General features: G+C 42.3%; 1 protein-coding gene across 1 annotated transcript; it reads left to right on the top strand.

Moving 5' to 3' along the window:
• The first annotated feature begins 6,754 nt into the window (after positions 1–6,754).
• FBXO28 (F-box protein 28) lies at positions 6,755–25,697 on the top strand. The gene is made up of 5 exons (XM_029047004.1): positions 6,755–7,015; positions 12,908–13,017; positions 14,401–14,539; positions 19,056–19,251; positions 20,638–25,697. Exons 1-5 carry the CDS (start codon positions 6,755–6,757, stop codon positions 21,030–21,032), a joined length of 1,101 nt encoding a protein of 366 aa, XP_028902837.1. The 3' UTR covers positions 21,033–25,697.
• The last annotated feature ends 919 nt before the right edge of the window (positions 25,698–26,616 follow it).

The following is a 26,616-nucleotide window of genomic DNA, read 5'->3' as shown; positions in this document are numbered from 1 at the left end:
AACAGTAACAAAAGAGGAGGGTAGAATATCTAAAATTCATAATTTTTCCCCTCTAAATCCTTAACTTTCACTCGAGTAACCCAAATGTACAGAATTTTGCCACTATATAAAGTCAAGATTCCTTGCTGAACTGTGTGACCTTCAGGTTGCTATATTTTATGAACGACATACTAGAGGTGGAAAAGTTATAGTAAGGGTCAGTCAAGATGATCAGCTGAATGGAGAATTTTCCTTATGAGATTTACTGAAAGGATTAGGATTCTTCAGTTTGGAAAAATAGAAACACTGTCATTTATCAAATTCCATCCCACCACACTAGGAAGAGGGGACTCCCACTGATGCTTTAGTTATACCTTCAAAACAAACAAAAGGAAACTTTTTTTTCCACACAATGGATGGTAAGCTTGTGAAATGATACCACAGGAAATTGAGTAGGCCAAAAAAAACCCAGCAAGTTCAAGAGGGATTTAAATAAAGGCATGGACAAGTGATCTGTAATAGACTATTAGAGGGGGAAATTAGGAATAAAGAAGGGAAAAATTAGGGAGGTGGGATAGGTACATCCGTAAACATTCGGATGGGTGTCAAGGAGGGCAACCATCATATGGTTCCTCTCAGCATCCTGTTTCCTAGGTTGAGGTACAATACTGGGCTAAATAGCCCATTGGTCTTATGTTTTTAGGTTCTTATTTCCTCCTGGTTTCTGGACAATTTACACTGCCTGACCTTCCAGCACCTTAAAATTAATACAGTATTGCCAAAACTGATCTCTTCATCTCATCTTCCTTCCTAGACCTTCTCGCCTTCCTAACTTTCCCATAACTGCTGGCAACCATACCATCCTTCTTGATTCATAACTCCTAATGTAATCTTTGACTCTTTTTTCTCATTTACCTCCTATAGTAAATTTATTTTCTGCAAATTCTTCCTCAATAATAGTTCACACATCAGCTCCTTCTCCCCATCCCCATCCACTTTTCTACCCTGGTAAAAGTCCTCATAACCTACTGCCTGGGCTGTTAGACTATTCTAACAGTCTCCTTACCGGTCTCCCCACCTCCAGCCTCTCCTCTCTTTATTCTATCTTACATTCAGTTGCCTGTATCATCTATTAAAATATCACTGAGAACACATCACTCCTTCAGAAGTATCCAACGTCTTCCCCTTACTTCTCATGTAAAACTAAAGCTTCTGACCGTTGGTTGCAAAGTGATCTATCAGCTGGCTCTGTCTTACCTATCTGCTCTCTTCGGCTGCAGCCTAGCTCTTTGTTCCTCTAATTATTCCTTGCTCCTGTTGCTTTCAACTCATTGCTCATGTCTTTCCACCCACGTAGAACACTTAGCTTCCCTAAACTATTCCACTTCAATTTTCCAGGCCCTTTGCTTCTCCTCCTAGTTCTGCTCTCCTGTTTTTCACCCACTTCACTGCATCTTAGCACCTCCAACTCAGGGTGGACTGAGGAAATGAAAAGAGATGAAGCTCAGCTCGGTCAACTTTTCTGCTTATTAGCCTTCTAAGCAATTCTAGTAGAGGGGGAGGTTTAAATTTCTGGCTAAAATGAGGTTTAGTAATGACCTGTGAATTTCAATTATCCTCCCCCTTCCCATTCCTGCCTCACCTAAACCTGAATAGCTTGAGAGCTGCCTGTAAATTTCCAAGGTCTTAATCCTTCCCTCTGAGGAAGATATTATATTAAATCACTTTTTACAGATGGAAAATTGAAGCCAAAACCAATATGCTTTCCAAATCCATAGTGAGGTCAGAATTCAGATGTTTTGGGTTCCTAATTTAGTGATCTATTGCTTGGAATATACTACCTGAGACGAGTCTACCAGCGCTGTGTATCTTACTCTCCCAAGCTCTTAGTACAGTACATTGCACACAGCAAGTGTTGAATAAATATGATTGATTAATACCATTGACTGATTGATGTATAGCTATTGGGTTGCAATTCCCCACCCAGGAGGTCTGTCATTCCAGAATAATGGGACCCTGGATGAAGCTGCCAGAAGCCAGGCTGCTGGAGACTGATGATCGGTGTCCTCTTGGGTGAAATCTAGAGGGGTTGTGACCGCTGACCCCCACCCACCCTGAGAGTGAAAAATACAGCCTACCTTCCAGGCCACCCGATAAAAGCTTGAATTTCCTCTGGGAGAGTCGAACAATTGCTGGCAGATTTTTTTCAGGCCCCAAGAAGTGAGCCCTTGATAATTATCAATTAAAAGATATGGCAAAAACCCAAAACCAACAATGGAAAAGACCATTGTTCAGGGCTCTATGAACTTCATATTGAATCATCGTGGTTTGGGTGCTACCTTGTAATATTTCAATGATATTGCTGCTTCAGGCAATGTTTAGTCCAGGATATGGCCCTGTGTGTAGCTGAGGAAATCCAAAAACCCTTCAGGATCTCCTGGAGAAAAAGTGTAATCAACAATATGCCATTATTGAAATCTTAAGTACATGTAGCTTGTCTTTCTTTCCATCCATAGGTGCTAGATGACAATGAAGATAGATTACTGACACGTTTTTGGTCCACAAAGACTGTTGAATATTAGCTTTTTAATACTGGGAGGATGAATGGTCCTTTTCTGCCTTTCAATATCAATGATTAGTCCTTACCAGTTGTTTCTATTCTGCTGAGTCTGTCCAGCTTCTAACGGAATACTTCTCTGCTCTAGCATTCATCAGAGTTGGAATATATGACTGATTAGGGTAAAGTAGTTTGTTTTTGAGCCCCATAGATAAAATCTACCAGATGGACCAAATCTGTGAAACTGTTCCACATGAAAGAAGGAATATTTAGGGGATCCTTTATTAATCTTCTTTCCTTGTTAAGTGAGCAGCATAGTTTCATCATATCAAGGACTGCCGAATGTGCTACTTATGATCAAGCACCAATAATCTGGGTCACCTACTTCGACTTTTGATTTAGAACATTCCATTGCTAGTAAGAACTTGTTTTTCAATAGTGTTAAGGGACTTTGTTGGGCTACTGACACATTTTCAACTGTATTCTAGTGTTCTGTTCATAAAGCAAACATTCGTAGAGCACTTACTGTGAGCAGAGAGCACGATACTAAGTGCTTGGGAAGGTACAGTATAACTGAGTTAGCAGACATGTTTCCTGCCCACGTGGAATTTACAGTCTAGAAGGGGTGACAGACACAAAAATTAATTAAGGATATGTACTTTCCTCCCCAACTCCCACAGGCTTCTCGTGGGGGGAGAGGTGGTGTTTTTGTGTTGGGAATTCCCTACCTGAAAAAGGTAGAGAAACATTGATCCAACATGTAGAGAATTGGGATTTCTGAGTTCTAGTTCATATTTTACTGACTTTATAATTATGGGAAAACCTCAGTTACTCCATCTATAAAATAGTATTATTTGTTCATCACTACTTCACAGGAATATGAAGAAATATGAAGTCCAAGAGGGGAAGAACTTAGTGTTTTTCAGAAAAAAGGTAAACCCAGAGTAGAGTTAGTCCTGCTAAAATGGGTGTTTTCAGGACATGCTTTGGATAAAGAACTGTTAAGGAATCAGGGAGTGCTCTTATGGCTTATGACAATATATGGCTTTCCGGATGCCACACACCAGAAACAATGGTTACATGCGCATGTGTGGGACATAATCATCAATGGCATTTATTGAGTGTTTACTGTGTGCAGAGCACTGAAATAAGCACTCAGTCTAAGAGAGACTGAGTACTACAACGTGAGTTTGATAAATGAGTCATCCTTCAGGAACATGACCCTCATATTATGGCAGAAGTGACTACGTTGATATTTCATTCATTCATTCAATCATATTTATTGAGCACTTACTGTGTGCAGAACACTGTATTTGATTTCCCTGTGACCTATAACACTTACTGAGAGATAGTTTAAAGGGATTAGGGTGCAGTCTATGGTTATAGAAAAGCAGTGTGGCTCAATGGAAAGAGCTCGGGCTTGGGAGTCAGAGTTCATGGGTTTGAATCCCAGCTCTGCCACTTGGCAGCTGTGTGACTGTGGGCAAGTCACTTAACTTCTCTGTGCCTCAGTTAAATCATCTGTAAAATGGGGATTAACTGTGAGCCTCACGTGGGACAACCTGATTACCCTGTATCTACCCCAGCGCTTAGAACAGTGCTCGACACATAGTAAGCGCTTAACAAATACCAACATTATTATTATTATTATATCTTCACTAGGAGCCAGTATGATATTTCAGTAAGCACTTGGGCTTAGTCACCATCCCATATAGGGAGTGTCTGAGGCCTCTACTCACCATTTTTGGGCTGCTTGGCGTAGGCTGTGTGGGCTGGGAGCTGGTAGTCGGTGAGACAGAGTTGCCAGCATCCTTGAGCATCAATTGTCAGTATTGTAGTATCCTGAGTCAAATAGGAGATTAATTAATTAATGTTGGTATTTGTTAAGCGCTTACTATGTGCCGAGCACTGTTCTAAGCGCTGGGATAGACATAGGGGAATCAGGTTGTCCCACGTGGGGCTCACAGTCTTAATCCCCATTTTACAGATGAGGGAACTGAGGCACGGAGAAGTTAAGTGACTTGCCCACGGTCACACAGCCGACAAGTGGCAGAGCTGGGATTCGAACTCATGAGCCCTGACTCCAAAGCATAAGGAAGGAACTTCCATAAGCCCCAACTTCCATAATCAATGTAAATTATGCTGAATTGTGACCAAAAGAAAAACAGAGGCCGGGAGGCGCAAATAGTGTACATACAGTGGAAACAAGAGGGAAGGCAGGTGTACACCTTGGAACAACAAAAGTGAGCAATAATACATACACACAAAAATGCTAAGAGTGACTGATGGTACGAATTGATCATGGAGGTGGCTTTTTAGGCAGGCTTCCAAAGTAAGAAGGGGTATAAGTTAGCAGATCAGGGAGAGGACTCTTTGGGTCAGAAATAAGAGCCAAAAGCAACGTATCATTAAGGTAGCCTGGGAGAAGCAAAGAGTGCCAGCTGGGGTGTAGCTGTGACAGGAAAGCAGAAAGGTAAGGGAGGCAGTGAGGCTTAGTGCAAAATGCACGGGCTTGGGTGCCAGAGGTCGTGAGTTTTAATTCTGACTCTGCCACTTATCAGCTGTATGACTTTGGACAAGTCATCTAACTTTTTTGAGCCTCAATTACCTCATGGGGATTAAAGACTGTGAGCCCCATGTGGGACAACCGATTACCTTGTATCTACCTCAGCACTTAGAACAGTGCTTGGCACATAGTAAGGGCTTAACTAATACTGTCATTATTCATTCATTCAATAGTATTTATTGAGCGCTTACTATGTGCAGAGCACTGTACTAAGCGCTTGGAATGAACAAGTTGGCAACAGATAGAGACAGTCCCTGCCGTTTGACGGGCTTACAGTTTAATCGGGGGAGATTATTATTATTGCTGGTGGGCAATTTTTAATCTGATGGTCAGGTGTTTCTGCTTGCTACCGAGAGGCTTGGGTAGCCACTGGAGGCTTTTGAGAAAGGGAGGGCTATGTTGTAAGCAAAAAACTTTAGGATTTTTACCTGGGTAGTTTAGGATATGACCAACAAGGGAACTGGGGAAGGAGCCCAGCCAGGATGCAAAGAGAGCCTGGTCCGGTGAGATGCCCAGGAGAAGCAGCATGGCTCAGTGGAAAGAGCCCAGGCTTGGGAGTCAGAGGTCATGGGTTCTAATTCCAACTCTGCCACTTGTTAGCTGTGTGACTTTGGGCAAGTCACTTCACTTCTCTGGACCTCAGTTACCTCATCTGTAAAATGGGAATTGAGACTGTGAGCCCCACGTGGGACAGGGATTGTGTCCAACCCCACCTGCTTGTAATAATAATAATGTTGGTATTGGTTAAGCACTTACTATGTGCAGAGTACTGTTCTAAGCGCTGGAGTAGATACAGGGTAATCAGGTTGTCCCACATGAGGCTCACAGTCTTAATCCCCATTTTACAGATGGGGTAACTGAGGCACAGATAAATTCAGTGACTTGCCCACGGTCACACAGCTGACAAGTGGCAGATCGCGGATTCGAACCCATGACCTCTGACTTCCAAGCCCGTGCTCTTTCCATTGAGCCACGCTGCAGTGCCTGGCACATAGTTAAGCGCTTAACAAATGCCATCATTATTATTATTATTATTATCATAAGGGTTTGGAGGAAGGGCTGGTACAAAGAAATATCGCGGAGGGGAAACCGGCAGGATTTAGACTGGATGTGGGAAGCAGAGGGCTCTTGCAGCAGGGACGGTGACCTCTCTTTTACTCTGTTCAACAAATCCCTTTGAAGAGGCGAGTTAAATAGTCTCAAGGCCTTTATTCCTGTTTTTCCCGCTGCTCAACCATCCCGCTCCCCTCAATCCAGGCCCATTAATTTCTCCCCAGTTCCTCTCCTGCTGCTTTCTTGTCTGCCCGACTCCCCCGATTAGACCGTAAGCCCGTCAAAGGGCAGGGCCTGTCTCTATCTGTTACCGAATTGTCCATTCCAAGCGCTTAGCCCAGTGCTCGGCACATAGTAAGCGTTCAATAAAGACTATTGAATGAATGAATGAATGCTGTCCCTCAGCTCCCTCGTCCTCCAACGGTCCTGCTCGTCCCCCCCGCGCGTGCGCAGCACGTCGCAACCGCCCCCGGCCCGCGCACGCGCGCCTCCCTCCTCCTCCTCCTCCTCCTCCAGGACTGTCAGGAGGCGGCGGAAGTGACGCAGCGGAAGTGCCCCTTTTCCCCCTTGCAGCCGGGGAAGGAATCAAAACTTCCAAGATGGCGGCGGTGCCGGAGGAGCGGATCGCGGAGGAAGGGGGAGGCGGCGGCGGGTCCATGGCCGCGGGCTCGTCCCAGAGGCTCTCCCCGCCGCCGGCTCCCCCGCCGCCGCCGCCCCTGCTGGGCCCGCAGGCTCTGGCTCCCGCCGCGCTGGCCCTGGACCAGCTGCCTCAGAACAACACACTGGTGGCGCTGCCCATCGTGGCCATCGAGAACATCTTGAGCTTCATGTCCTACGACGAGATCAGCCAGCTCCGCCTGGTGAGGCTCCGGGCCTTCCCCGGGGATGGTCGTCCGTCCCTCCCCTCGGCCTCCCCCTCGCCCGCTCCGGCCGTCGTTGGGGCGCTGGCCCCGCCCCAGGACTGACCACCCTCCTCCCCTCCTCCTCCTCCTCGCCCGCGGCCCCATGGCGGGTAGGGAGAGGACCGGAGGGGTTGGAGGAGGGGTGGGTCGGGGAGCTGGGGGTGTCCCCGCCATCTCCCCCATCTCCCCGACCAACCCTCCCCCCCCCCCCGCTTCGGGGCTGAAACCCCGGTGCTCGCCCCCTCCTCCCCCCCGCTGCTAGAAAGCGGGCGGAGGGAGACGGAACGCAGGCTGCGGGGGCTACCTAACCGCCGCCCCCGCTTCTGCACAATCCAACGTTTTGTTCCTTTGGGCGACGGGGCAGCCCCCATCGTCGCCCCCCGCGGAGGGGGGTCGAGCCCGGGAGAGCAGCACACTCCCGGAGAGCGGGAGCCTTACCTCCACCCTGCGCCCCATCATTCATTCAGTTGCATTTATCGAGCGCTTACTATGTGCAGAGCACTGTACTGAGCGCTCGGAAGGTACACTTCGGCGACAGATAGAGACAAGCCCTGCCCCAGCACCTAAGGGAGGGCAGAGGTGCCCTGCGTCCTGCCACACTCTCCCCCCCCCCCCCCCCCCGGTCCCTAAATTATCCTGGGAATTTTAGACTGTGAGCCCCTTGTTGGGCAGGGATTGGCTCTATCTATTGCACATTCCCAGCGCTTAGTGCAGTGCTCCGCACATAGAGAGAGCTCAATAAATAACGATCGAATGAAGGGGAATAACGGTGCCTCTTTGCCTAATGGAAATGCATGCCTCTCATCTCCTCTAAAATGGGTCCTCATCCTAAACCCTGATTAGCCCAATGCACGAGTCCCCGTCACTGGTATCGACCCAGTGGGCTCTACACAAGGTTTGGCAAATCTGTTTTCGTTGCTTTATTTTTTTTTTCTTCCAATGGGGGAAGTGCGTGTGGATTCAGGAGGGAGGTGTTTTTATATTTTGCAAACCATACGCGCTCCACGTCCAAACCGGATCTGCAGGCTAGATTGTCTTGAGAGCGCCAAGGTGTGTTTGCAAATGCTGTTGTAATTTTCCATTTTCAGCAACGGTTTTCCTCAGCCATTTAGAAATGGTTTGGACGTGCATATTTATAGGAAAACGTGGTCGATTCTGGAAGGTTTTCGAAGCCATAGCAGGACTATTAACCTAGAGTGATGATGGCCAGCTTAGGTGCCTTAATCAGCACAGCCGTCAAGCAGTGTCACTCTGCATGAAGGAAAATTACCTAATTTTAGTATTTTAAAATAGGTCTGGGAAATATTTCTTTTGTAATTGGTACAAACTCTGGGAAATAATACTAAATGATGTCCGACACTGCACATAGGAGTAAATAGAATATTGATATTCAGACAATGGGGGCTTCAGAGGCTCTTTAATAAAACTGGAGGTCAAAAGACTGCATTTTTCAAATGTTTTAATAGAATAAATTTTCAGATAGGTAACTGCTTTACGAGGGAAAAAACCCCATTTGTAAGAGCATTGAGTATTTTAGAGAAACACGTCTGTACTCAGATTTCTGTAAAGATCTAGGATAATGTAACAACCATTTTATTTTTTCGGGCGGAATGTTTTCACAAGCGCTTGCTTAGCAGTGAATATTTTCTTCAGTGTATTGTTAATATTAATGATTATGGTATTTGTTAAGCGCTTACTATGTGCCAGGCACTGAACTTAACCGCCGGGGTGGATACAAGCTAATCAGGTTAGACGCAGTCCGGGCCCTGCATGGGGGCTCATCTCTTAAACCCGTTGTGGGCAGGGTGTTTCTCTATCAACTCTTATGTTGTTCTCTCCCAAGCGTTTAGTACAGTGTTCTGCGCACAGTAAACCTCAATAAATACGATTGATTGGTATAATTTTACGAGCAAACTGTAACATATCGTAAGTCAAAGGCCAAACTTGAAATCAATCCTCCGTCCTCAAAGATACTTTCAGATGCCGCTAGAGGTCGGCATTAACTTGATTATGACTGGTTTCTTTTTGTGGAAATTGGCAGTAAAGAAGCTGCTCTTTGGATCATTTCCTGCTGTTTTACTTTTTCCAGCTAAAGTAACAATTTTTACATGGAGTTTACACTTTCCCAAAAAAGCCTTCTATTTTCACATGCTGATCTTTGAATTTTTTCTTTTTATAGTGAAGTGTGTTTTTTGTTCCCTAGTGGGATTAAGGCTGGTTATGCCCACAGGGAGGTTTTGTAGTTTTCTTTTTTCAAACAACCATCCGTTGAGATATAGAACTGCCGGTTTTTCTTTGCCCCACTGCTTGTACTTACAGCTCTTGCCCTTTTCTTCTCTTGCATGCCTTTTGACCATTTCACTACTTGTTAACATCTTTATCAGAGATTTCCCTCCCCTCCAAAGGCAAATCCCAGGAATGTGACCCTCTAAACTTCCTGATGCCCTAGTGGGGTTTGACTTTAATTCTAGGTAGAGGGTGGGATCGAACATGCCCTGCCTTGCATTCTTATGACGTTGACTCTGGGAGCCGCCGGGACTGCAGAAAGTATTTATGGGCAGTTGTCCATGTTTGACACACTGCTTCCACCCCACTGTTTGGAAGCTGTTGCCCATCTTTTCCTCCTCCCCCACCCCCACAGCCCAGAAGAAGCCCTGAATGGGGGTATGTAGACAGGCCCAAGCTCAGACTCTGCAATTCTGTACTTTGCCCCTAACCCGTGGAGGGTTGTAGCCCAACTCATTCAATAGCACCACTGGTTGTTATTATGGTTATATGGTTGTTATATGGTTGTGAAGCCTGGGCCCCCTCTCCCCTCAACAAATGGGCAGTGGATAGAACATGGGCCTGGGAAACAGAAGGTCATGGGTTCTAATTCCAGCTCTGCCACTTGAGTGCTGTGTGTCTTTGGGTGAGCCACTTCACTTCTCTGTTTCTCAGTTAATTCATCTCTAAAATGGGGGTTGAGACTGTGAGCCCCCGGTGGGAGGGACTGTGTCCAACCTGATTTGCCTCTATCCACCCCATCGCTAAAGCCCTAGTAAAATGGGCTTGGCATCAGCTGAAATCTGGGGGACACCTGCAGCAGTCTGCCCTGGGGTATGGCAATCCGAAAAGGGGTTTGGGGGGGGAGGGGGTATTGAACAGAAGCTACAAGTGGGGGCCATCAAAGAACTAAAAAGGAAGACAGTACCAGGCCCTACCAGCAAATGAAGGACAACCTTTGAGTGTTTTTGGTGTAGGTGGGGCTACTCTTTGGCCACTTGGGGCCTTAGGCACCTATGGATAAGCTTAGGTAAACTTCACCTTACTGTCAGCTTTGAATACAAAGGACCCTTATAATTTCCTGTCCAGCAAGCCAGCATTTATGCCTAAGTAAACCTTTCCTTTCATACAATGGAAAGCTGTAACAATGCTTTTCTTCGGTAGAGGGGTTTGGGGGGAGTAGAGGGAGAAGAAGGATGTTGGGATGAAACAGTTTGAGGGCCTTTACCCCATTAACTCCCAACAAATGCAACCAAATCACTTTACCTTATGTTTTCCCCTCAGTACTCTCACCTCTCTTCAAAACGTTTATTTGTATTTCACCATGAAAAGAATGCTGATTTTTCTCAAGCCTTTTTATGAACAAATAGAAACTATTGGTGCTTGCTGTTGGTTCCTGTCCTAGATGGTGATATGACTTGACTTTTAAAGTCCTATGGATTACCCAGAATTGGTGTCACTGTTCTATCAAGGCTTCAGCAAGCCTCTCCATTACATCAGAAAGATAAAAATGTAGCTGGAGAGTCCCTTTGTTGCCCTGGCTGATCTTCATGATTGTCTTCTAATTCCAGAATATTAAAGTGAAGTTTATCCCCCTTATTATCTTTTCCTGTAATAGTAGTTCTTTTGAAGAGGCAGTCCTCTAAATTACTTCAGAATTACCCCAGGCTCATTTGTTCAGTCTGGTTATCTTGTTTGTGGATCATCCATGACCATTGAGCTGGGAGTCCAGAGGCCTGAATTCTAGATCCAGTTTCATCACTGCCTGCTGTGTAACCTTGGGCAAGTCGCTTAATCTGTGTGGACCTCAGTTTCCACATCTAGAAAATGGAAACATCAACTCCCCTCTTAATTTTCCCTCTCATCCCCACCTTTCCAAAAACATTCCTAATTTACCTCACAGGGATAATGGGAGGATTAAATATGAACATGTTGTGAAAGTTCTTGAGAAATGTACACAAGCAAGGTGACCTTATTACTGTTTTCTCAATTTATTAACATACTGAGAAGTAAGAAAATTTCACCGTAGCCAAGTTCCTCAAATCTTCAAAAGCAAAGGAAGGATTTATTTCACAACTTTACTGAATCAGAATTGCTGAGTGAGTGGTAGATGGAGTGAAACCTGAATTTGAGGTCCCACCTACACTGAATTTTCTCTATGCTGAAATTCCTATAGAAGCAATGCATTTTGAGCCATTTTGAACCTACACTTGAGTTGTTATAGAATTTGCCAAGAGTATACATACTTAATCTTTATTTGAAGATCACTTGGTAATAATAATAATAATTGCAGTAGTAGCTAAGAGCTTTTTATGTGGCAGACACTGTTATAAGCAGTGGAGTGGATACAAGCAAATCGGGTTGGACACAGGCCCTGTCCCATATGAGGCTCACAATCTAATCCCTGCTTTACAGCTAAAGTAATTGAGGCACAGAGAAGTTAAGTGACTTGCCCACAAGGTCACATAGCAGACAAGTGTCAAAGCTGGGATTAGAACCCAGGTTTTTCTGACTCCCTGGCCTGTGCTCTATCCATTATGCCATGCTGATCCCCCTAAAAGTAATAATAATTGTATTATTAAGTGCTTACTGTGTGCCAGACACTGTACTAAGCACTAGGGTGGATACAAGCAAATCAGGTTGGACACTGTCCCTATTCCACATGGGATTCACAGTCTCCCCATTTTACAGATGAGGTAACTGGGGCACAGAGAAGTGAAGTGATTTGCCCAGGCACACAGCAGACAAGTGGTGGAGCCAGGATTAGAACCTAGGTACTTCTGACTCCCAGTCCTTGCTCTATCCACTAAAAAATGCAGATTTGGCAATTGAAGTGGTTACCATAAACAGGTTTTACTATTTTTGTGGAGAGGTGGGGCCTTTGTTTCCATGGGAACATATTTGCTACCCTTGGAAAGCCATGGAAAATGATTAGGCTATGGTTTTAATCTGTGGTCAAATTTGAGAATAACAGCTTCATTAGGTCATTTTGCACTGCCAAAAGAGTATATATATTGGGGTCAGCAGTTACCATTGAACAGCTGAACTTGAGGAAAATTATCCCTTTATTAGTTTTCATGGATTACTTTGCTTCTTTCTGAATCCACAAGTGGAGTTACACCAGATTTGTTTCCACTTCTAATCACGGTGAAATTTACAACTCTCCTGTAACTCCTCTTTGCTTGAATTTTTTAAATTTCAACAATAATTTTTTTAAGTGAAGACTTTAATTATATTAATAGGAAGTTTATTATGATTACTAAAAATCATTCTGTGTTCCTAAATGCCAAATTTCCAATTGACATGTTTAAGAATAAATACTCCCTCTGGGTACTTTTCAGTGTGCTAATGTAACTTTTGAATTGAATACTGAGAGAGCAATCATGTGGGAGATTGATATATTTCTCAAGATGAAATGTGAATTGTTGACTAATATGTCTGACCAGCTAGTTGAAAATAGTGATGAGCAAAAGACTTTTAGCCAGTCACGTGTGAAATAGTAACACTTATAAAGTTCTTGTCTTTTTGTTCCACTCCTTCTTTATCACTGCCTTCCTCTTCCCCCTTCCCTACCTCTCCAAACAGGTTTGTAAACGAATGGATTTGGTCTGCCAGAGAATGTTGAATCAGGGATTTCTGAAAGTGGAAAGATACCATAACCTGTGTCAAAAGCAGGTCAAAGCACAACTTCCAAGGTACGGTAGTGGCTATGTCAAAGGGTGACAGAATTTTTGTTCCCCTCTTCAGTACTCATGAAAATCTAATTAGTAGCCATAGTCTTTCCCATAATGGTCAAATTAATACTTTCTCTGTCATCTTGCCCTTTGCTTGCAACCCAAGCTAATGCCCAACAGGAATAAGAAAGTATTATAACTACTAGTAAATGTGGTTTTGGTCTTGGCACAGGGGGAATCCCACTTTTTCTACTCTTCAAATAATTTTAGGTGCCTTTTTTGTAAAACATAGGAAAGCAGGAAGCAGAAACTGCTTTATATGTTTTCTTAAATTGCACGGTTAATATTAATATTAGGTCTGGCATGCAAGGAATGGCAGCAACTTTTGATTTTTCAGACCTTCAGGCTCTGGTTCTCTCTCATGTGTGTTTTTCCCCTTTCTGTTGCCAATGTTCCTTTCATTTTACTGCTGGACACTTAATGGACAATGGTGTTGAGGCCATATTGAAGCTGGGTTTATCTGTGATGGAGTTGTGGCCCAGCCAAACCTAGAACCTTTTCCTAACTATTTCAGTATTCCAGTGTTGGCTTGCTTTGTTATATTAAGGAATTTGGCCTGGTGTCAAGCAGGATTACTTTATTGAATTAATAGTCTGCTTCACCTCAAGTCCCCCACAGAAGGTCTGTTCTTCTCTTAATAAGGTTTCAATAAAAAACCCTACACCCACATACTTCAGCTCAGTCCCTTCGCACTTTCTCCCTTGATTTCGCTGGTTGCTTTTCTTCTCAGCCTCATAAATCCAAATTACCTAGTTCTCCCTTCTTAAGAAGGGGTGGAAGAATATATATGTTTTTCAGTACTCTAGCCTTGGACCAACCGCCTAATTAGTTTCTGATTAGCACCTCTCCCCTTCCCGCCTCCTCCCTTAGCATTTTCTCCCATTGCTTCTTTTCCCGCCTTCGTTTTCAAATCAGAAATTAATGAATATTCATGAAACTGGTGCTGCCCTGTTAACCTGAGCTCCAGGCCTCAGGCCTCCACATTTGCACTTTGTTAAATTGCACTGAAATCCTTCTATAGGAATGTGGGTAATGTAAAGCTTGACTATTAATATGTATAATTAAGATCCGTAGAAAGTCATATTATAAGGGAGAGGGGGGTTTTTTAGAGCTACCGGACATAAAAATTTCTTTAAGCATCTACTACAAAAATAAGTAGTTGGGAGTTTTCTACTTTTTAGAATGAATATCAGCTCAATATCCATCTAATGACACACTGACCACACCAGTGATCTTGGACATGAACAGAAAAATCAGGCAACTGTAGAACTGATTCTTTAACACAATTAGACTGTTAGAATTGTAGTGTAAAGTGATATTTACTGGATCCCTTTTCTTCTTTAGGCGAGAATCAGAAAGGAGAAACCATTCATTAGCACGTCATGCAGACATTCTTGCCGCAGTAGAAACAAGACTCTCACTTTTAAATATGACTTTCATGAAATATGTGGATTCCAATCTGTGTTGCTTCATTCCTGGAAAGGTAAAGTCTTAATTGTTTTCTGTGTCTGGGAATTCATAAGGTGGCTAAATTGCTGATTCTATTTTGGAAAACTTCCCCAGAGTATTTTTTTAATGGAATGTAAGTGCTTATTATATGCTAGACACTGTACTAAGCGCTGGGGTAGATACATGCTAATGAGGTTGGACAACAGCCCATGTCCCACATGGAACCCAGTCAAAATCCCCATTTTACAGATGAGGGAACTGAGGCACAAAGAAATGAAGTGACTTGCCCAAAGTCACCTAGGAGACAAAAGGCAGAGTGGGGATTAGAACCCAGGTCCTTCTGACTCCCAGACCTCTGCTCTGTCCACTAGGCTGTACTGCTTTTCAATTTTGCCTATTGCTTCGGATCAGTCATTCTTGACAGAACAAATAACTTTGAACTGCTTTGTTTAACTTGGGTGAGTCATTTTGAAAGCATAGGTGACTTTCTTACAAGCAGTGTCTTTTGTTATAAATTATACAATACAAGCCCTTAAGTTGTTGAATGTTCTTTACAGGTCTTATTCTTTCTCCAGCTGATTTTTAACCTGGTCTTTCAGACTAAGGTGAATAGACATTCCACCACATGAAAGGCATCTGGTGAGGCTTGGCTAAAGTCTGCTTTCAGTTGTGACTGCAGGGGGTAATTACAGCAGTGCAGAATCCCCATGGCAGGAGCAGAAAATGACACTGAGGCAGAAGGAGCTCTTAACAATAGCATTAGCTGCTGTCTAGAGTTTCTGCCACAGCTGCCCTGGGCAGAGCCAGGAGGAGGCAGCAGCAGTCCCAGGGTATCAACTCCTGCATTTCGTCTTACCTGCTGCTCTGTTCTGTGCTGAAGACATCCGATCTGGGGAAAGGGGCCCTATGTGCGGCTGCCTGTCTCTCGTGACATTCCGACTGACTCCTAACACCTATGTCTTTGGAGTATGCCTATCTTTCCCCTTTGCTTTTTTTCTCTCACTTCATCTGTTGGTCCTGACCCTGTGGGAACTCTGACCCTTGAGCCCTATCACAATGAGCCCTAGAAAATTTGGTAACTTTTTATGCGGAGCTCATCATGATGATTGATATTAACTTTTCAAAGCCCAAGGCCGGTATTTTTCATACCACAGATATAATAGTCACTTAAAAGGCAGTGAAAAGGCTAGCCATATTCCTTGAAATAAAAACAGATAACAGAAACTTTATATGGGAAAAATGGGCAAGTGGGCGGAAAGGAGGCCATGCTTCTAGAGCCAGCACTTGGCCGGTGTTGCAGCACAGACCTTACTGGGATGGCGGAGGTTGGAGGAAGGATTCTTCAGTACTTCCACCTCGTGTCCTGCTTTAAAGGCAGTTGAAATTTCAGTTAAATGTCTCGGTTCCCTTTTGTTAGCAGTATCTCTTTAGGCAGTTACTCATACTTGTGTGGAGTGGCCACCACCACCAGTAACAGGAGGGAGGGAGCCCCTCCCTGTTGGGTCTCTTCCTCCTGGATTGTCTTACAAGGACCTTCCACTGAGTCACGTGTGGAAGCAGCCTGACCTATTGGATAAAGCATGGGCCCGGGACCCAGAGAACCTGGGTTCTAGTCCAAACTCCACCACTTGCCTGCCTTATGACCTTAGGCAAGTCACTAAACTTTTCTGTGCCTCAGTTTCCTCGACTGTAAAATGGGGCTTTTCCCCCCGTTCTCCCTTCTACTTAGACTGTGAGCCCCAAGTGAGAGAGGGGCTGTAACTGATTAACTCTAAACTACCCCAGCATTTAGAACGGTGTTTGACACATAGTAAGCATAAGTCACAAGGCACAGGAAAGGCACAAGTCACAAGGAAACAACTGCTGTACATCAAGGGGTCACCAGCTAGCAGATGATCAACTACATCTGGCCCACACGGTATCTCGAATCTCACCTAGAAGTTTTCACCTTGCATGGCTTTGAGAGTGCCACGTCTCAGGGCTCTGGACAGGCAGGAACATCACATCAGGGATGATTTACTGACTTATAAACTGGTTGAGAGGCCAGTATGAGGCAGACATCAGCATCAGAAATGTTGATGGTGAAACCCGAGTACCCTAACTTGCTTGCCCTGGCCCACAGGCACCACCTAATTAACTCTTGCTTTAGAGGATGGTTACTCCAGAAAGTGGTGGCAGACTTCCAAAGTGGCCATAAACACTAGCTCTGTAGAGCCTAAAAGGCTGTTATCAAGAGCAGTGGCAAATTGTGGACCTTTCAAGTATAAAAAGTTGAAGCAATATTTTATTTTTATGGTTCTTTAAAAGGAATGGTCATTCACTTTTATAGATGAAATTATATGGCTCAGTCTATGCTTTAAATAAATTGCTCCCTATTCAGGAGTTGATGCAAGACTAATTGCTTTATTTGGAAATATTCAGAGAAAAAACACAATTCATTACAAGTAATTAGTACCTGTCAGCAAGGTGATCCCTGTCTCATAAACTTATCATCTGATTTTGGTTTCCTCATTTATCTGGGCCAATATCTTCATTAGAAAAATAAGGGTTATACCAAGTCACCTTTTCATGCAAGCCAGGTGAGTGCTGCCATTTTTATCTGGGCCCCTGCATCCTGCCCAGCTGTCACTGGGGAGGATAGGGTGGGGAGTGGGAGTTGGGGGCAGAGAGGAACACAGTAAATGCCAAGGCTGTACAACTCTCTTTTGTCCCTTGCCACTTTCACTCTCTTTTCTTGAATTCCACCTTTGGTCTCTTCTGATAGGAAGAGAGTCCATCCCATCTTCTCATTCTTCTTGACTGAAATGATCTATATAGTTGGGGGTTGAAAAATCACATTTGTCAATTTCTTGATTTTTGGAAATCCTGCTTTGGCTTGGAGACTGGTGAGCCACTAAGGCTGCCTTGGGCCACCCCACTACCTGCAAGGCACTCCCAGGATCAGGCTCTGGCTTGGAGCCTAGAGCTTGTGCCATGCGCAAGTAGTTTTTTTCAAGGGCATATGAGAAAGGTGATCAAAATTGCTTAGAGAACAGTTCATCTTTTATTGTGCTGAAAATTAATGGTTGAAATTCTTTCATGTGGCATAGATTTTTCTGATTGGGCAAATTTCTTTTGGGCCAGTTAGCCTGTTCTAATTTGCCTGGCTGCTGTAAACTCGTCTCCATTTTATATATCAAGAAATGGACAGTCCCATGCTGTTCTTCCAAACTGACAAAAGGACCCATTTATGAGGCCAAAAATAGACTTATTTTTTGACACACAGATTCACTACTAGGTTGTACGTCTTCATAAGCTATTGATAAAGAACTCCCTGAGTAAATTGAAGTTTGTCACTTAATATTCCAAGATAACCTTCTAAGGCAACTTCCATAGAAACACAAAATCACTTATAGGTGCAAGTAATGGCATTTCTCACAAAAACAGCCGTAATGTTTCTCAAAAATATGGTTGTATCAGGGGTGTGTTTTCACACAGAGTAACAAATTTTAAATTAGGGTCAGTTCTGGGACCTCTGGAAAATTATGAACTTCCTTTGCATGTGGCATTTCTGCACCATTAATGGAAAATAAATCTTGGTGATGTTTAAAGTAATCCAAAGCAAAAGATTGCTACATGGAATTGAAATATTATTATTAGTCTTTGCAAGAAGTAGAAGCTCGTTCTGCCAACTGCAGGTAGTGGTTTTTCAACCTGAGTGAAAAATATGTTCAATTTAGGTTGAACAACAGCTCTTTTTTCTTCATAAAGCCCTTTGTAGCAGGCTATGTATATCCTTCTGAACCTCTCTCTGTACCTTTTGAACTTCTCTCTCTGTTTCTTGCAATCATTTTTAAAACATGAGAATTGATACTAGACATCTTAATTCCCAAATCTTTGCTGGTGGTGGGGCTAAGGTTCTAGACTTCGCAGCAGCCATGGTACCTTCTCTGCCACCACTGTCAGGAAGTGAGGGAAGGGACAGAGACCATAGGTGGATTGAGTCAGCTTTTTCTACTAAATTCTGCTGCAGTGCTGTGCTGATTTCTAATGAAGCAGAAAAGCTGGTTTCCTGTTTGGGGAGGGTAGGGATGAAGGGGAAGCAGCCGAGCAAGAGTTTATCTGTTCAAGCTGAAAGCAGTCCAGAAACAGGGCACGAGAGGTGGAGGTGCCTAAGATCTCTCCCCCATCTGTACTGCCTTCCACCCAACATCCTAACCAAAGTGGACAAGCTGGGTTTCAAGTCTGGGTCTGGGGAGGCTGGGGAGGTGGGCGGGGAGTGGAGGGAGGAGTGGAATTTTCTGTAGTGAGTGGATGTAATGTCAGGCAGGGCTTTCAGATACTGCTCTATCTCAACATTCAGTGCAAGATGTATCCCTGGATTTTACTAATTGTAGTTCAGAAATGGGGTACATGTGTATAAAATTCACAGGAACAATAATTTGCATAGGGAAAAACAGCAAGGGGCAGTGTAATGGCTATTCTATCAGAATATCTGTGCACTTACTCCAGATCCCCCAAATCATTTCCATTTCCATGTAGGGAGAGCTAATGGTGATTCAATATTTTAGGTAATTGATGAAATTTATCGTGTGCTGAGATATGTAAATTCTACCAGAGCCCCACAACGAGCTCATGAAGTGCTTCAAGAGTTAAGGGACATTTCTTCCATGGCAATGGAATATTTTGATGAGAAGATTGTTCCAATTCTCAAGAGGAAGTTGCCAGGATCGGATGTGTCAGGACGACTCATAGGATCTCCCCCAGGTATCCTCTGTCTGTCTGTCTGTCTTTGTACCACACAATACTACCACTCCATTAAAATTTTGTGGGCATCATTTTGAGGTTGATGAACAGTTTGGAGGTTTGCGTTGGGAAGGTGTTAAATGTCATTTGGAAGCAACCAGAGAGGATAGCTATGTAGACCACATCCAAAAAGTCAAAGCTTCCCTGCCACCCTTTGTTGGCTAAAATTTCACATTTGGGTCCCAACCTTTTGTAGTTCAGAGCCACTGAGCCTTGCTGGATCTATATATATATTTTAAACTGAGCTTGTATTTTCCTAGGGCTACAATTCTGCAAAGTAGTAGTTCTTTTAGATTTTGTAGTTACTAAAAATTCCTCTTGTGTTCACCCACAAGGACTCCATATTTTTTTCCTAATTTAAGCACTTCCATAAAACTATAATAACTTTTTACAACCAAGAACTTCTGCTCTTATGTTTGTCAACCTTGTCTTGTATATTGTTTTTGTGTTTATTGTTCTTTCCTTATGTCTATTGCCAATTCCACTTGCACTTTCTTCTTAGATTGAGAGACCGTTTCTACTTCTCATCCAGGTATTTTTTTTCCTAGTGCTTAATACAGTTCTTTGTACTCTGTAAGCTAGCATTTAATACTAAAAATAGTACTATCACTAGGGAATTTTAAAGCTCAATAAAATGAATTGATCCAGCAATTCATGAAATCATCTTTTTTTTCCATCAGTAACCAATGTGCCTGTAGCTGAGTTGCTACATATATAGTAGATGATTCAGTCATCAGTAACAGCAGTGACAGTTTGGAATTGGCACTTAATGGCTTTCCCTGGGTTAAAAAAAAAAACCCACCGTAAAACACTTTGGGATCGTGTCACTGCATCTGTTTCACATGTTTCAGTAGTTTATAGAATTGAGCTACAGCCCTCTGCAGATACTGTAATGGATGTTATGTGCAAGACCCATTCATGTGTTGGATTTGCCAAATGGATGTATAGTTGGTTGGTTTCTGTTGTGGACTTTAAAAAGACAGCACTGTTTGTTTACAAGGAATTAGTAAGCAACTGTAGAGCTGCTGAGAAGAAAATGCTGTCCAACATTGCCTCTGTTTTAATGCAGAATGTGTTTGAAATTATTTTCAGTCCAACTTGTGTTAACTAAACATTTTTCTCTTGGGCTTTCAACCCAACTATTGAAATAGTGGAGCGAAGCATCAAGAGCAGGAATCAAAATAACAGCTACTTAGGCAGAACCATTGCAAAAATTCAATAAATCTTTAAATACAGTTGCACTCTCAATCAGTTCTAAGTCCAATAAGGTTTAAAAAAAAAAAAAGAAAAAGCTTTCTTTTGAAAAGTAGATTAACTCTAGTGTTCCCTTGAACTCTTTCTCTGTAGTGCCAGGCCCTTCAGCAGCCCTGACAACAATGCAGCTGTTCTCCAAGCAAAACCCTTCGAGACAGGAGGTCACCAAACTCCAGCAGCAGGTCAAAACAAATGGGGCTGCTGTGACTGTTCTCAGGCGTGAAATGTCCGAGCTGCGCACCAAAGTGCAGGAACAGCAGAAACAGCTCCAAGACCAAGACCAGAAACTGCTAGAGCAAACCCAAATCATAGGTGAACAGAATGCACGGTTGGCAGAGCTTGAACGCAAACTCCGAGAGGTCATGGAAAGTGCAGTGGGAAGTTCCTCAGGGTCTGGGCAGAACGAGGAGTCTCCGCGGAAACGGAGGAAGGCAGTGGAAGCCATAGACTCTCTTAGGAAATCCAAACGCCTCCGAAATCGAAAATAACTGGGGATTGAGCTACTGCTGCAGAAGCTGACCTGGTTTAGTAGGCCAAGCAGATGTGCTGACTTGGATACTGTGATTAGCAGCTGAGTGTCTTTAGGCTGCCTTGTTTTCAGAACACCAGTTTGACTTGAACAGTTCCTCTCTCACCGTTGAGATGTTCGTTCTTTTCCCGCTTCCGTGTGGGTGGGCCCGATGCACAGAATCTCTTTAATTTGCAATAGATTTGTACTAACCAGACGCGCTCTACCGTTTTGAGGAGTTAATCTTTTTTTCTGTGCAGCTGTGTTTAAGTAAATTTATTTGTGTTTCTGCATATATGCACATTAAATAAGGATCTTGAATAAACCAAGTTTTGACTAGAGGTTAAACTTACATACCGAAAACTCCTGTTCACTTGAAAGAAAAGACCTACTTTTTAAGTGGACGCTGTCTTGTATAAAAGTCAGCTTTTGGTTACAAGTGACCTTTGTCTGGAATGTCCAAAAAGTAGTTAATACTTTTTGGTATTGAAGTTATGGGGAACTGAGAAGGACTTCCTACGCTACAGTATTGGCTATATATTTTTGTAGACTACTGGCAAGGGGACTTATCCAGTTGTTGTTATATATACATAAACACCAATTTCAGTTCTCTGCTGTTGGAACCATGTCCTACATTTGCATGGCTAGATGCATGCACTGCCTCGTCAGCTCGCTTAAGAGCTCTTGCACTGGTATTGATTGATCTTGACCGTCTAAACTTGCCCACTCTTTTGAGTAGCTTCTAAGTTACTTAAATCCCCACACAGTAGCTACTCACCACCCAGCAGATCGGTTAGTTCATTTGACCTCAAGTTATAAGGGGTGAAGAAGGTTTTGAACCTGGTTTGGCACCATTTGCTGCTCCTAGGCTGAGGCACAACCGAAATTCTGAGGCAGTTTCTGCTCATGTTGGGCCTCTGGTTCCTAGTACTGTCCTGTTATTCTGCTGTGTCAGCCCATGGGTCAAGCCAAGGAGTGGGCACTCCTTAATTTGTGGCTCTGTGTCATCAGTGAAGCCGAGCCCACGTGGGCAACTTGTCTGACAAAAGACATCTAAAACCATTTCATGTTGGGGATGGAGCAGGGAGGTTTTTAGTACTAATAACTATATTCTAGCTTTCCTTATTCTAAAACGTTTTAATCACCTTTAAACAAGAGCTTTAATTTCTTTTGCACTCCTGTTTTGAGCTTGTAACTGGAAAAGCATGTCTTGCACTGTTCAGTCTTCTGATTGGTCACTTTAACAACCTCTAAGTTGTTGTTGTACAGTGATTACTTTTCCCATTTGTATATTTTTAAATCCTGATAATAGACCTCACTGTTCGTGTTTTAATTTAATGTACTAAACTATGTAGCTCTCATTTGACTGTTAATTTTAATTTTTTTTTTGAGCAACTGTGGCCTTGGGCTTCATTGGAATTAAAGTAAATTTAGGTGTAGCATGGAAAACTTTGATTTCCTGGTGAAAGTTCTCTAAAATTTCAAGGCTTTGGTAAGCTAATCCTTTCTGCATCATTCCAATGTAACGTGCTTACACTTCATGCAATTTCCTAACACATCCAAAAGTTGCCCTGTCCATTTACGTCTGATCTTTGAAAACCTCCTATGTGAAAATCGGTTTGCCTTGAAACATCAGTATTAGTATTTAATACTCTTCTTTGAGGGAAGGGATGGAAGAGTTTATTTCAAAATTAGCTAGGAAATTAAGTTTCCCAAAACATCTTTGCCAAGGAGTTAGTTCATCAAAATTCAGATTCCAACTTATTTTCCCACTAACAGATCTCATTTTTGCTATCTCTAGAAATGATCTGTTCCTTCATAGTGTGAAGAAGGCTCCTTCGGATTACCTAATGGTCATTATTAACAACTGCTTGCCTGGAATCTTAGAGACTTCATTTTGAGTAACAGAGTACAGATTACTAGTTTAACAGGGGTAAACAGTATGCATCGTCACACACACTTTCTGTTCATTTACAGGTGTATTCTTTTATTCAACATGAACATAGGTGACTTTAATTGCAAAGGATCTGGGCAAAACACTATTATTGTGACTAATGTGAAAGTACACTTGCTCCATTTTAAGTCTTTACAGGGTGCTTTATTTTTTCTAAATCCTCTTGTTTTTCATGATAATCTAAACAGGACAATCTAAATTGTTCAAGCATAACAATCTCCCAATGGAGGACAAAAAGTTGCTATAGTAAGCAATCAGGAAGTGTTTATGGGGCGAAGAGAGGATGTCTTTGGGTCTGTGTTCCACAGATCATAATTGCTACAGTAAAACACATGTAATCCTGCCTCAAACCAATTTACCACTTTATACCTTTATCCCTGCTATGTTTTCTTGGCAGGAGGTACTGTTGACCTTAGGAGCAATTGGAATTTATTTTACACAATAGAACCAAACCCTAACAAAAGTCATTTTGTTTAAATTGGTGAAGAACAGTTTATATAAAACAGGCTTTCTTGGCTAAGGCTGTTTAAAGCACATACTAGAATAACTGAGACGGGAGCTTTTTTGGGTCAGGCTGGGCATTTCCAACCTCTCCTGAGCTTCTTAAATGACACGTTCCCACCACTTTATTTTAGGTTGCAGTGTACACTTTATATGATTCATCTAAGTATTAATTTAGCCATAAAATGTAATGGTTTTTTTTTAATCTTTGAAATACTAGGAAATTGTCAGGCCAAATAACCGTGACATCACCAAGTTAAATATGATGACACTTGACTGCAGTATAGCTAAATAAGCTCTCCCATGGCAAGTCCAGACTAGATACAGGGAGAGTGTTGGTTTTATGTGTACAGAGGCAGCTCAATTTTATCCAGTTCTAACTGAACAATTATGGTTGTCATGAATTAAAACATAGTCCAAGTAACTTAAAGAAAAAATGAACTTGGATGAGACTACTGAATTTCAGACACATACAGTCCTTGCCCATCAGACTTTTTCTGGATGGACTGGAACTAACGTGATCAGAATGTACTAAGTTGTCAGTAGATGGTCAAAGACAACAAAAGAAATGAATCTTTACACCGTGCCCGTTATCTTGAGTGTGTTTTTTTTTTCCAAAGGAGACTACTTCATGTTGAGACTGGCCATTATATTGGGAGATGATGGCCACCAGTTTCTGTGGTTCAGCATAGAATTGGCCTGGCACAGGAAAGGTATATGTATTTGCTTCTAAGAAAAATATTTCAGTTTAGGAACTGAGCTCCCATGTGGCCATTATTCCCATACTACCCTCTGGTGGACTTCCTGTGGTGAAGCAATGTTTTTCTGTTAAATCACTTAAGCTTTTTACTAGAGTTGTTACAAGGATTGGCTACTAGGTTTAAAAATAGTATATAGGCTATTAGTTTATCCAAATTTAATAATCTCTATTCAAATGCAGTGAGCTAAAATATATAGTATAAGTGTGGCATCTGATTTGAGCAGTTGGATTATTTTTTGTCTAAAATTACAAAGGGCAAGTAAATAGAAAGGGATTTGAATGCAATAAATATTGCATTCCTTGAGGCATATAATCAACAAAATGGCACCTTGAAACAAATGCTTTGTTCAATAATCCAGGCCACTTTAGAACCCGAATTCTTGATTTAGGCTTCTTTAAAGAAGAAAGCCAACCAGCTAACCGCTCAACCCTCCACTTGAACTACACACCACGCAGGCACTCAGTTCCATTTATCCTGGATAGGCAAGGTTTTGCTGTACCATTCAGTCATTTGAGCAGGTATTTCATTTTTGATGCATCTAAAACTATTTCAATTTGGGAAGTCACTTGGAAGTTTGTGCCTGAATACTGAGGTCCAGCAAAGTTTCTAGTTTTGTAAAGAATCATCCTTTAGGGTTGGGGGAGCAGGGAGGAAATGGGGGAAGAGAGAAAGGGTCAGCCTAACTTGCTTTCAAGTGTATTAAGTGGAGAAATGGTGAGACATTACCCTAGGAAACTATCAATGGCCATGGACAGACTACAGTTCATCTTGCCTAGGAAAAGATTTTCTTGGCAGTAGAAATCTAAATAATTGTTGAAATGGGCTGGGTGCTATTTACAGTGGAGGCTTAAAACATGTTAAATATTTGAAAATTGGCCCTTTCCTGCCGAACACATGAAAAAAATACATATGTTATCCTGAAAGGGAAGAGCAGGTGGAGGAAGAAATGAGAATAAAATCCATGATGAAAGGGTTTTAACAGAAAGTGTAAAATTCTGGAAGTATACTGGCATGGGTGTTTTGTTTTTTTGTTTGTTTTTTTTTTTTGGATGGTGGTTCTGTTTTGCAGAATTTGACATCTATTCAAATTAGTACCAAACAGGAATATAAAATTCCTTCATGTGGTACTAAGCCTGTTTACCTATGCTCTGTGAGCTATAACGAACTTAAGTTGTACTTTCTGGTGTCTTAAATGCAGATAAACATGTTGCAGTCATTGGAAAGTGAAATGCATTTCCCAGTCATGTCAGGGTACTTAAATGTGTTATTACCAGTAATACTCGCATTTTTTGTATTTCATGAAAAAGGGAAAGTGAAGATGCATTTGTTAAATGGATTCTATGTAGAAAGTTTACATCTTTTGCATATACAAATTTAGTGTTAAACATAAGTTTCCAGTAAGTTGAATAAATTCACATTGAAAGATTAATTGTGTAATGTTCTGAATTTAAATCCTTAGATTCTTGTTTCCCAGATTTGGGCAGACCCAGATATGGGGGCTTCTCGGGCTTGGATCTGGGGAGTTCCAACTCTTGCATTGGCAAATTTGCTTTTTTGAGAATTAAATAGACCTGAGTTCTCCAGTGGAAGGGTTCAGATGTTCAATTTTAAGTTACTAGTGGAAAATCACTGCAGCCTAAACGTTAGCCATGGTTAACAACTCCTTGGCAATATCCAGATTGAACTAGGAAAATTAGAACAGATAGCCAGTATCCTCTGCTCCCAGGATACTTTCTGAGGCTAATCAAGATATTAATGCTTCTTTGTAAAATCCTCTATGTTTTGGGCCATGACCACATTTGACTGATTGTACTTCCTTAAATATTCTATACATTTGGGGACAGTTTTGTGCTTATACCTAAGCACTTAAATGCTCACAAACTTCTAACCACTAACATATATCACCCCTTTTTCCTCCTCTTAGCTGTAATGTTTTAGTGTTTTTCCTGCTAGACTATAAATTCTTTCAGCAGAGATTGTCGTTTAATTTTTATTGTACTCTCTGAGTGCTTGAAAATTAGCCTTTTCCAAACATGTAAAATATATATATAGTCCCAAAAGGGACAGTGTAGTGCTCTGCACATTTTAGGCACCCAATAAGTATTATTGATTAAAGGCAGATTTAGCAGGGTGCTATCAGTTTAAAACCTTTTTCTATGGCTTAAGTTTAGCTAAAATCCTTTTTTAAGAAGTTCCTGTAAGTTTTTAGATCCTTTAGAATAATAATTTTCTGTTTCTCAAGTACTTTTTATAGTCACTCTTGAAAGATGCCTTAATAGAACTGAATTTAGTTCCAAGGCAAATTTCTTAGTGGTTTTGTGATGGCTTAGCAAAACCCCAATATCAAG

Source organism: Ornithorhynchus anatinus, chromosome 19 (assembly GCF_004115215.2).
Source record: "Ornithorhynchus anatinus isolate Pmale09 chromosome 19, mOrnAna1.pri.v4, whole genome shotgun sequence".
Taxonomy (NCBI): Eukaryota; Metazoa; Chordata; class Mammalia; order Monotremata; family Ornithorhynchidae; genus Ornithorhynchus; species Ornithorhynchus anatinus.
The sequence above is the reverse complement of the archived record's forward strand: the minus strand, read 5'-3'. Positions and strand labels throughout refer to the sequence as shown.